General features: G+C 38.6%; 1 protein-coding gene and 1 long non-coding RNA gene across 5 annotated transcripts in view; one reads left to right on the forward strand and one right to left on the reverse strand.

Annotated features, from left to right (window-relative positions):
* ADCY2 (adenylate cyclase 2) overlaps nt 1-12,396 on the forward strand; it is a 435,519-nt gene that overhangs the window by 327,452 nt on the left and 95,671 nt on the right. For all 3 annotated transcript variants that reach the window (XM_034959722.3, XM_034959723.3, XM_034959724.3), the window contains 2 exons: nt 4,594-4,663; nt 7,219-7,316. In XM_034959722.3, the coding sequence (XP_034815613.1) occupies nt 4,594-4,663; nt 7,219-7,316 (168 nt within the window). The remainder of the gene's footprint in view (nt 1-4,593; nt 4,664-7,218; nt 7,317-12,396) is intronic.
* Nucleotides 1-12,396, reverse strand: part of LOC117980208 (uncharacterized) — an 81,097-nt gene that overhangs the window by 48,317 nt on the left and 20,384 nt on the right. The gene's annotated exons all lie outside the window — the stretch shown is intronic.

The raw sequence follows: 12,396 nt of genomic DNA on the forward strand, positions 1-12,396 counted from the left end.
TAGTAAGCATAGTATTCAGAATTTCCTTTAGTTTCCGTAACCTCTTGACAAAAGAAAAAAAAAGACCTTAGTGTAAATAAGTAGGGAATCACTTATTGTGATAACCAAGGATGGGGTTGACTTTCTTCATGCCATAGACCATTGGGGTCAGGAAAAATGTCAGGAGGCCCTAAATCAAGCACACACACATTCCCTCTCCCTTCTCTTCTCTCCCCTCCACTGATCTTGTCTTTCTCTGTAGTTCCAATCCCCCCAAGTAATAGTTGACCTAATCAGCACACACGAATCTATTCCCTTCCAAATATCCAAATCACATTTATCAATCTCCTTGTTTTCTATAAGTCAAAATATTCCCAAGTCAATTGCTGATAAATAACCTAAGGCGTAATTGGAGAGAGAAAAATTACAGCATGATGTGTTCAGCAAGTCACATTTTTTTATTATTAAACTTGAAGTTCTAGGGTACATGTGCACAACGTGCAGGTTTGTTACATGTGTATACATGTGCCATGTTGGTGTGCTGCACCCATTAACTTGTCATTTACATTAGGTATATCTCCTAATGCTATCCCCCCCCTTCTCCCCCCACCCCATGACAGGCTCTGTTGTTTGATGTTCCCCACCCTGTGTCCAAGTGTTCTCATTGTTCAGTTCCCACCTATGAGTGAGAACATGCGGTGTTTGGTTTTCTGTCCTTGTGATAGTTTGCTCAAACTGATGATTTCCAGCTTCATCCATGTCCCTACAAAGGACATGAACTCATCCTTTTTTATGGCTGCATAGTATTCCATGGTGTATATGTGCCACATTTTCTTAATCCAGTCTATCACTGATGGACATTTGGGTTGGTTCCAAGTCTTTGCTATTGTGAATAGTGCCACAATAAACATACATGTGCATGTGTCTTTATAGCAGCATGTTTTATAATCCTTTGGGTATATACCCAGTAATGGGATGGCTGGGTCAAATGGAATTTCTAGTTCTAGATCCTTGAGGAATCGCCACACTGTCTTCCACAATGGTTGAACTAGTTTACAGTCCCACCAACAGTGTAAGAGTGTTCCTATTTCTCCACATCCCCTTCAACACCTGTTGTTTCCTGACTTTTTAATGATCGGCATTCTAACTGGTGTGAGATGATATCTCATTTTGGTTTTGATTTGCATTTCTCTGATGGCCAGTGATGATGAGCATTTTTTCATGTGTCTGTTGGCTGCATAAATGTCTTCTTTTGAGAAGTGTCTGTTCATATCGTTCGCCCACTTTTTGATGGGGTTGTTTGATTTTTTCTTGTAAATTTGTTTGAGTTCTTTGTAGATTCTGGATATTAGCCCTTTGTCAGATGGGTAGATTATAAAAATTTTCTCCCATTCTGTAGGTTGCCTGTTCACTCTGATGGTAGTTTCGTTTGCTGTGCAGAAGCTCTTTAGTTTAATTAGCATCCATTTGTCAATTTTGGCTTTTGTTGCCATCACTTTTGGTGTTTTAGTCATGAAGTCCTTGCCCAGGCCTATGGCCTGAATGGTATTGCCTAGGTTTTCTTCTAGGGTTTTTATGGTTTTAGGTCAACATTTAAGTCTTTAATCCATCTTGAATTAATTTTTGTATAAGGTGTAAGGAAGGGATCCTGTTTCAGCTTTCTACATATAGCTAGCCAGTTTTCCCAGCACCATTTATTAAATAGGGAATCCTTTCCCCATTTCTTGTTTTTGTCAGGTTTGTCAAAGATCAGATGGTTGTAGATGTGTGTATTATTTCTGAGGGCTCTGTTCTGTTCCATTGGTCTATATCTCTGTTTTGGACCAGTACCATGCTGCTTTGGTTACTGTAGTCTTGTAGTATAGTTTGAAGTCAGGTAGCGTGATACCTCCAATCACATTTTTAAAAGATATATTCTATACGGGAAAATCTTCAAATTTTAGATACTATCCATCAAAAATGCATCTGTTCTTATTACAAAATTAATGTTGAGATATCTGTGTTCTAAATCAGTAGTGGGAGTGGAGGCCACCTCAGAAGATTCGCAGAGGTGATTAAGTGTGTAGGAAGAATATACACTTCTTAATTCTGAAGACAAGGTGAGAATTAGGCCCATCCATCATAGCTGCAAGGGAGAAGCCACAAGCCAGACCCGGTGTGCTTTGGCAAAGGGAGGCAAGTGTGTCCACTGGTGGGGACTCAGTCGTGTCCCCAAGCACAGATCTAATGCTGGGGTTCACGAAGCACCACATGGGTTCTGGGGACTTAAGGCAAGGAAGCCTGATCCCGAGCCCTTGCCGTCCACCTGCAGGTCACAGGCCATGGAAACCTAGACTGGGTGCATGCTGGCCCAACTAGTAAAGGAGGTGCTGGTTTTATTTTCACTTCCTTGATTTCACTCTCACTCGGAAGCTGACATTTTCCAGGAGCATTTATAAACTATATTTTTTTCTCAGTAAAGGAAATATTGTTTTTAGTAAGTTACCTGCATATATTATTCATAGTTTGATAAAGACACCGTTCTGAAAGTGAGTATGGTTAAAATTTATCTTAAGTTGTATTTTCTGCTCATTTTAATGTTAACCAATCTTTGATTCCTCCATCTAGTCCTATGAAATAGAACAATAGTTCTGCAGCTGGTACGGTAATAAGAAATACCAAAAAAGTTTGTTTCCCTACAGCTTGTACCCTTGAATCAAAGAACTATGCAGCCATAAAAAAGAATGAGATCTGCCAGGTGTGGTGGCTCATGCCTGTAATCCCTGAACTTTGCAAGGCCGAGGTGGGCGGACCACTTGAGGTCAGGAGTTCAAGACCAGCCTGACCAACATGGAGAAACCCCATCTCTACTAAGAAATACAAAAATTAACCGGGCATGCTGGCGTGCACCTGTAATCCCAGCTATTTGGCAGGCTGAGACAGGAGAATCGCTTGAACCCGGGAGGCAGAGGTTGCAGTGAGATGAGATCACACCACTGCACTCCAGCCTGGGCAACAAGAGCGAAACTCCATCTCAAAAAAAAAAAAAAAAAAAAAAAAAAAAAAGCATGTCCTTTGCAAGGACATGGGTGGAGCTGGAGGCCATTATCCTCAGCAAACACAGGGATAGAAAACCAAGTACCACATGTTCTCCCTTATAAGTGGGATGAGAGATGAGAACACACGGACACATAGAGGACAATGACACACGCTGGGGCCTGTTGGAGGGTGGAGGGTGGGAGGAGGGAGAGGATCAGCAAAAATAACTAATCGGTACTAGGCTTAATACCTGGGTGATGAAATAATCTGTACAACAAACCCCCATGACACAAATTTTACCTATGTGACAATCCTGCACTACATAAAAATTTTTAAAAAAGAAGTATTTTTATTTTTCTCACTTATAATGGCAGTCAGTCGAGAATACATTACTGACTTCCCTGCCCCAGTTGAAAGTGCCCTGTGGGATGGTGTAGTTCCTGGGATGTTCAAGCTAATCATGGCGTGTGCCTGGCAGTGAGAGTCTTCCAAATTACTTGCTGAAAACAGATGTTTAAAAGTCAGACAATGTGGTACAATGCATACTTCCATATAATTTTTATTTATTTGTCAACAACTGAGAGATACATAGTACTTATGCATGCGTTTTTATGTTTGCATCAACCTATTCTGAACGGATTGCTAATTATATTAGTATTTTTATCAATTTTTTAAAAACTCGGGACAGGCGCGGTGGCTCACGCCTGTTATCCCAGCACTTTGGGAGACTGAGGCGCGTGGATCACGAGGTTGGGAGTTCACGACCAGCCTGGCCAATGTGGTGAAACCCCACCTCTACTAAAAATACAAAAATTAGCCAGACGTGGTGGCACGCGCCTGTAGTCCCAGCTACTTGGGAGGCTGAGGCAGGAGAATTGCTTGAACCTGGGAGGCAGAGGTTGCAGTGAGCCGAGATCATGCCACTGCACTCCAGCCTGGGTGACAGAGCGAGACTCAGTCTCAAAAAAAAAAAAAAAAAAAAAAAAAAAAAAAAAAAAAAAAAGAGAGAAAAGAAAAAACTTTATTCAAGCATGACTTTTACCTTCTAGAAATGAAAAAAATGACAATGAAAGTATTTTCACTAAGTCTGAAAGAAGCAAAACCTTCTCACCCAAATCTTAAAAGCACTCTGATGGTTTGGATGCTCTGTGATCTGTTGCCCTCTAGAAGCTAACAACAACAAAAAAAAAAGGTGCTTCTCTAGGAACTAGATCCTTAAGGAGGTGAAACCACTGTGTGATTTCGGAAAAACATTAAGGAATCAAATTATTGATGTCTTTACTCCTTTAGACAACTTATCTCCCCTGTTATTTAATTCAGATTCCTTGAGTTTCAATTGATATGACAGTTAGTTTATAATATAGAATTTTCCAAGGAGGGCAGTGTGTGATTAGGAATATTCTATTTTCAGATCCCGTTAGCAGTATCCAGATTCCATATCCAGTTAGTTGGCATCACGTGTTTTGTTTTTTTTTTTTAATGCTGTTCGGAATGATACACAATAAAGAAAGAAGATCGCAAGTCATTTTAAAAAATAGTTCCAGATGTTTGATTGGAGATTCAGTTTTATGATGTGTTGGCCCTTTCTATTTCCAGGCAATGGCTCAAGTCTGAAGACATTCAGAGAATCTCACTGCTTTTCTATAACAAAGTACTAGAAAAAGAGGTAAGTTTTTTTCTTCTTCAAAATCATCAATCGGGTTTTCTGAAATTTGAATTTCTTCATGAAATTGTGCTCATGTTTTTTATATGTGACATTTAAACTGCCTCTGACTATATTCGAACTCTTTCTGGCTTTTCTGGTGGTTCTTTCATGCATATATTGCTTTACGGTATTTCTTGTTACCAGGATTCCATCTTTGATCAGTTACCATTCTCAACCCTCTCGATAGTAAATGTGTGCGAAATCTGCAATGTGTGCGAAATATCCCAATTAAATGAAAGATGTGGGAGATATCTACTCTTCTCAATGTGAAATTCTTTCAGAAAAGTCTTAAAAAAAACAGAATTCTTCTTGATAAATCTGCAATGTCTTTACACAAATTATTTTAATATTTTGACTAAAATATGAGTTTTACATTCAATGCTTTTTCCAGATAATTAGAACTTTTAAGCTTTATTGCATCTAAATACTTTCATATTATGGCTTTTAAAGTAAGAGCTATTTCAGGCACAAATAAGTAAGCAGACATTTAGTTTTTACATGTCAAGCTATATATGGGTTTGCTAAAATGAATTCAGTTAATTGTTGCAGAAAGGACAACCATTCTTCTAGCTCAACTTTATTTTATTCGCCTTTTGTTTTTTGTTGATCTGGAGAAGGAACCAGACTTAGAAGTAATTTGCATCATCCAACTATATAATTACAGGCCTACTTTGAACAAAAGTTACATTAATGGTAGCATTCGCAGCTCTGGTATTAAAATTATGTTGATAAAATTTAGTGCATTATTTTATGAATATCAAATAGAAATATTAAATATGATAATTCCTTCCAAAATCTATGGACACACCAAAAGTTTTTTTTTTTTATGTTGGTGGTCAAGAGGATCTGTTGTCTACTGCTAAGTAGAGGACTCTGACCATTGACTGGAGACAGTTTACCAAATTGATGCTTGTTATAATGCACTACTATTGACCACCTTATACTTAATAACTTTAGCAAATATTAATGGCTACTTATTGCTTAGCTGCTACATTATTTCTTTCCTGATAGAAGTCCATTTCTTTGTTAATACCACAAAGAAATTCCTACTCATATCTCTGCACAAAGGCCTGAAGAAGTTAAAAGATAAGGATTTAATTGAGTGCATAGAATGTAATCACATTTCAGCAATGATGCTAATGTAGCTTCTTCATGAGCATGGAAATTATGCTGGCTACTAAGTCACAAAATATACCCCCCAAAATTCTAGTAAACAGAAAGTGATCATTTAAAAATGCAGCTTTACATTCCCCATGTACACATATTTGCAGATGCCGACTTTAAAGCAAATTTTAGAGAGCAGCAAGACTTAAGCTCAGTTTTTGTCCATCTGTCCCCAGCCTGCCCTTCAGAGCATGAGGTAGGGCAAGAGGTCACAAGAGCTATCAGAAGAGAAATCTCTGGAGACCCCTCAGATATCCCTCATGCAGCACTAAACCAGAGAGGCTAAAATCCCAGAAATACATATGTGTCCCTATAACCTGGGAAAGTTTATGCAAATGTAGCCAATGCAACCTGACAGTATTTTCAGGAGGTTTCAATGGCATTGGCACAAAATTTTATTTCCTTTAATTTTACCATACAACCTTTCGTAAGGCAGTTGAGCCTCATGGTTGAGAGTCTGAGTTCAGAGCCTGGTGAAGGTCCTGGTTTCCCATGCACTGTATCTCACTGATTGTAGTCAATTGTTCCAGTCCACAGTTTCTTCATCCAAAAATAGGGGCTGTTGTGTGGATTGAATGATTAGTACAGGGAAAGCAGGGAATGCAGGGCACTGTGCTGAATGTGGCAGGGGTCATCATCAGCATCATAAGTATAGCCCTATCTGGAATTTTTATCCTGCCTAAGTAAAGCAGGGTCAGCCCTAGGTAGGCAGCTAATGCTGGTCAGCTTATTCATGGCATGGGGAACCACATGGGCCCCTGCTGAATGCACTGGATGAGAGAAAGGAAGGGGATCCCATTGGCTAGGCTCAGAACAAGCCAACTAAGAACCAAGTTGGCAAACCTTTTCAGTCTTAAAACTTTACCCATCACCTCTCAATAGCATTAAGACAAATAATAAAATAAAATACTAAAATAAATGAATATGTCTTGCATTTCCTCAGTAGTATTCAAAAGTAAGATAGTATATGAGAAGTCATGCCCTTTCCCTCAGTAGTCATAGACAACAGACCCTCATGGGACCCAGGTCACAGGCGCGATTCACAGTTCACTCACTCAACCTTCTGGTCAGGTGCCTCTCTCCTTACTAGAGAGATTCAGTTACTTATAGATGGGTTTGAGAACAGTTCCACTCATAAACTGTGGTCCTTGGAAGTCACTCCTTCACAGTTCATGTGGGGGAAGGAAAAACTCATTGCTGAGATGAACAGGCTTTCTCCTTAGCTCACGTTGGCTGCAATCTGCACAATTTCTGAGTGTGGTGCATGCTCTGGGTACAACTAGGCTGCTGGGCACTGTGTGCAGCTCTTCTCTTGGAGAACTGTCACTCACAGGTTCCTTTCTCCCCCTCAGTACCGGGCCACGGCACTGCCAGCGTTCAAATATTATGTGACTTGTGCCTGTCTCATATTCTTCTGCATCTTCATTGTGCAGATTCTCGTGCTGCCAAAGTAAGTACTTCTGGTTTCCACTGGGATTCTCACCTGGGGTGCCTTTCCACTGGAGCCCAGTTATATTTAAAGGTGTGAAAGGATGCTAATGTTTAGACAGAGGGGTGATTTAATGTCATGGTAAAGGGAGAGTAACCCAGGACCTCGGAGGTTAAGTGGCCCCCATGTGTCTTCCTTAGCATAATGTTGGATTTTCAAAGTGGACATGTTGATTCAAACTTCTAGGGATTGAAAAAAACAATTTAACCTTCTTGTTTTGATGTTGGTATTACTCTGATGCGCAGTCTAGGAAATGTAGCCCAATAAACTTTACCCACAAAGAGTGCAATCCCCAGATGTGGTTTCTAATAAACAAATACCATTATCTTATATTGAAAGGGCATGACCTTTCACTATAAGACACACTTTGCCCACCCATCCATTTTATCCAAGTTCTGTGTGTTACACGGCCCTCTCTTCTCTGAAATCCACTCTGCAGCCGTCTTTGATTGTTATAGGTCAAGGTTCAGCCGACCTCTCCCCGGAGAGACGTGGGTACAAATGGGAGAATCTGAGCAAACCACATTTCATGCTTCGAGGTGAATTCCTTCTGGTTCCACTTAATGGTGAAAAACGAATCGCTTTATGATCCCTAGGTCATCTTTCTCTTGCACCTTCTTAATTAGTTCAAGACCAATCAGGTGACTTTCTTCAAGAAAGCTAATTCTCATTTTACGATCTGAAGAAAATTCTTGTCCTTCTTTTAATAACTAGGGATATGGAAAGAAATTTTAAGATAGATTTTTTTTTCCTTCTGATCATATATTTTTTTCTTTCTTAACCTATTTTGTTAAGGTCAAAGCAACCATTTTCAATCTAGTAGAATTCAATTGTTTGCTTGCGTTTAACTCTCACGGTGCAGCCAGCCTTTGTGGGCAACTCAAACTGCTTAGATTGAGTAGCGTTTTGTCTCATGAACGTGCTGAGCAAACTACAAAGAAGTTGTCTGTTTCTCCGCCTCTGTACTTCAAAGGATTTTCTTCTGGGCACTGAGCCAAATAGCCAAAAACCACTTTTGGGATACAAGTGGTTTTTGATTACATGGATGAATTGTAGAGTGGTAAAAGTTTTGTTCATGTATGTACAGTTCCTTAGCAATGTGCTCCCTTATGGAAGGGGTTTCCAGTAGACTTCTCCTCTCCCCATGATTGGAGGTGTAATACATAGACCAAAGGAGCCCTTCTTCAGGACTTACAGAATCTTCAGTGAAATTTCCCAATGTTAACATTATCAGTTTTCCATTCAAACAAATGTTAACAAATTAAGCTCCTTAGTGTCAGGCCTGTACCATGGTACTGGAGAGAAACAGCCATCCCAGTACACACTGGCTTATAGACTGGTAGAGCAGAAAAGCATTTTGAAAGCTACATACGTGAAATAAATATTACCCAGGGAATGGGTCCTTATTGTTGCTCTTACATAGATAGATTCATTAATTTTTCTACATCTTCCTTTTGGATGAGCATTTCTATATTCTCTACATTATAAGTAATACAGGATCTGTCACCTACTGGGAGGTGCTGGGGATGGGGAGAGTGACTGGGGGCATTTTAAAAGATGCCTCCAAAGAAGACAAAAAGACTTCCAGGAACCAGGAAAAACGTTTCATGGGATTTCACTTTTAAGAAACACATCCTCGTCATGTCTTTGCTGGCTTGGCTTTGATTTTCTTGTCTCTCTTCTGTGGTGTTGCATCTTTATGAGGACCCATGGATGTTCATTCTCTCAAGCTTCATCACCCATTATTTTTGTGGGTGCACACAGGTTGCATTTGCTCTAAGGAAAATCCACAGCCTCATCTAATGGAGTCCCCAGACCTGCACTTGCTGTAACAGCCTCAGGCTTCTTGTTCTGTGACTTCTTCATTTTTCTTTCATGTTAATATCTTCATTTTTTTCTTTTTCTTTAAAAAAAATCTTGCTAGGAAATATTTCAAAGATACAGAAAAGTACAGAGTATGATATAATAAACACACATGTGTCCACAATCCAGACTTTTGCAAATGTTTACCCTGTGTGCTCTTTACTGTAGATACAATTTTCCACCCTCTAGATTGTTATTATTTGGGTATGCTTCCTTTAAACAATACCTGTTTTTATTTTGGTTTTATTTATTCAATTTGATATCTTTCTTTATATTAATTTCTTCTATATTTATTTTGTCATCTGTATTTTGATTTTATAATTGATGTGCCTGGACCCACTTCTACCATTTTATTTTGTGTTTTATTTACCTTGCTTTTCTTTGGTCCTTTTTTTTCTTTTTTCTGATTTCTAATGGATTGATCAAGTTCTTTCATTCTTTTTTTATGGTAAATTAAAAGCAACTTTATTAGAAAGTAAAGAAATAAAATAATGGCTACTCCTTAGGCAGAGAAGCCTGTTTATTCTTTTATTTCTTTTACTCATTAGGAAGTATATATATTTTTTTCATTAAAGATTACTATTAAAGTTCATAGAATATGCATCATGTATATCTTTCTTTTAATGATTATCATTAAAATTTCAATATATATTATTTATATTAAAGAATAAAATATATAATTATTTATAATATGTATTATATATTTACATGTTTTTAATGTTATATATTTTTGTCAATATCTTTTGGGATAGAAGTGGTTTTTGTTACATGGATGAATTGTAGAGTGGTGAAGTCTGAGATTTCAGTGCATTCAGCACCCAAGTAGTACACATTGTACCCAATATGTAGTTGTTTATCCTGCACCCCTCTCCTACCCTTCCCCCTTTGGAGTCTCCATAGTCCATTGTATCACTCTGTGTGCCTTTACATACCCACAGCTTAGCTACCATTTATAAGTGAGAACATACAGTATTTGGTTTTCCATTCCTGAGTTATTTCACTTAGAATAATGGCTTCCAGCTCCAACCAAGTTGCTGCAAAAGATATTATTTCTTTTATTTTTATGGCAGAGTAATTTTCCATCGTGTATGTACACTACATTTCATTTATCCATTCATTGGTTGATGAATGCTTGCATTGGTTCCATATCTTGGCAATTGTGAATTGAATTTTAACATTTATGCTTAATTCAATACATTCTGAAGTTATTCATAATCTCTCTTCAATGTCATTATTTCCTAGGATTTTAGCTCTGACAGTAATTATAGTCAATGTTTATTTAAATCTGCCACATTCTTTACCAATTAATTTGCTCATCAATGCTTTTTAAAAATTATTCGTTTCTTCAAATTTATTTATATTTTTGGTGATGTATATGATTTGTTAGGGTTTTTGGAGGGGGAGTCTATGAGTAACAATAGCTGCCTTTTTTGTTTATATTAAAATTTCTTTACTTTATTTCACAGTTCTTGAATAATAGTTTAACTGGGCATAAAAGTCTAGGTTAACTTTTATTTTCGCTCAGAATTATGATGACATTACTCTGTGGCATTACATCTTCTATTTTTGTTAATGAAGTATTTCTGTCAGTCTCATTACATTCCTTTCTAGGGAGTCTGTCTTTCCTCTCTGAGTGCTTTTAGGTATCTTTTTTGCTTGGGGGTCGGGGGGCGGTATTTTCACTATATTGTTTCCATAAGTGTATTTGTTTTCATCAACCTAAGTGACTAGGTGTGATTTTTCAATCTGAGGACACATATCTCTGCTCAGTTCTGGAAAATTCTCTGCCTCTATCTCTTACATGTTGCTGTCGATTGTCTCGATTGTCTATTCTTTCCTCTGGAGTTCTTGTAGCTGCATATTGTGTTCTCATCCTGGGCTCCAGGTGTTTTCATGTTTCCTGCCAGTTTCCACTTTTTATTTCTTTGGTCTGCATTCTGATAAATTCTTCACCCAACATTGAGATTATAATCTTTATGATTATTGTTTTCATATCTAAGAAGTCTATGTTGTTCTTAAAACCTAACCTTTTTGTATATATAATTTTATATTTTGCCTATGGAATTTTGTTTTGTTTTCCTTGCAGACTTTTTTTTTTTTTTTTTGATGGAGTCTCGCTCTGTCACCCAGGCTAGAGTGCAGTGCAGTGGCACAATCTCAGCTCACTGCAACCTCCGCCTCCTGGGTTCAAGCAGTTCTCCTGTCTCAGCCTCCTGAGTAGCTCGGATTGCAGACGCCCAACATCACGCCCGGCTGATTTTTGTATTTTTAGTAGAGACAGGGTTTCACCATATTTGTCAGGCTGGTCTTGAACTCCTGACCTCAAAGATCTGCCTGCCTTGGCCTCCCAAAGTGCTGGGATTATAGGCATGAGCCACCGCGCTTGGCCTACTTGGAGATTTTAAACATATTATATGGAAATATTACTTCTTTTATTTTTTTTTTTGTTATTATTTTGAGACAGACTTCTGCTCTGTCACCCAGGCTGCAGTGCAGTGGCACCATCTTGGCTCACTGCAACCTCTGCCTCCCAGGTTCAAGCAGTTCTCCTGCCTCAGCCTCCTGAGTAGCTGAGATTACAAGCACCTGCCACTGCACCAGCTAATTTTTGTATTTTTAGTAGAGATGGAGTTTCACCATGTTGGCCAGGCCGGTCTCAAACTTCTAGCCTCAAGCAATCTGCCTGCCTCGGCCTCCCAAAGTGTTGGGATTACAGGTGTGAGCCACTATGCCTGGTGGAAATATCACTTATTTTATTATGTTCCTTAGGGTTGATAAATATGTGATTCTGCCATTTAGTCTATCTGTTAAGTCTGTCCTTGTATTATCTGTAATTTTGTCTGTACGTTCATCAACAGCAAGGAGTTGGGTCCATGGTAGTCTTGTATGTTCTGAGTTGTAATGGCATCACTATGGGATAGATTTCAGTGTATCTTTGCCAGGTATCTCTGGGATTCACCAATTCAAGTCAAAATATTTTATTAAATCCTTAGACTAAGGTTCCTGCACTAAGGAGGTCAAGTGAATTTGGGTCAACACCTATTGGCATGGAGCAAGATTGGTGATCCCAATTTTCAAAACTGACCTTTTCTTTATGGCCCCAGTCAGATGGTTATCTTCCCTAAAAATTACCAGACTGGTGGAGAGGTTTTCTGTTTCTTGTTTCTTGGCGGGACAG

The sequence above is a fragment of the Pan paniscus genome, chromosome 4, assembly GCF_029289425.2.
Source record: "Pan paniscus chromosome 4, NHGRI_mPanPan1-v2.0_pri, whole genome shotgun sequence".
Taxonomy (NCBI): Eukaryota; Metazoa; Chordata; class Mammalia; order Primates; family Hominidae; genus Pan; species Pan paniscus.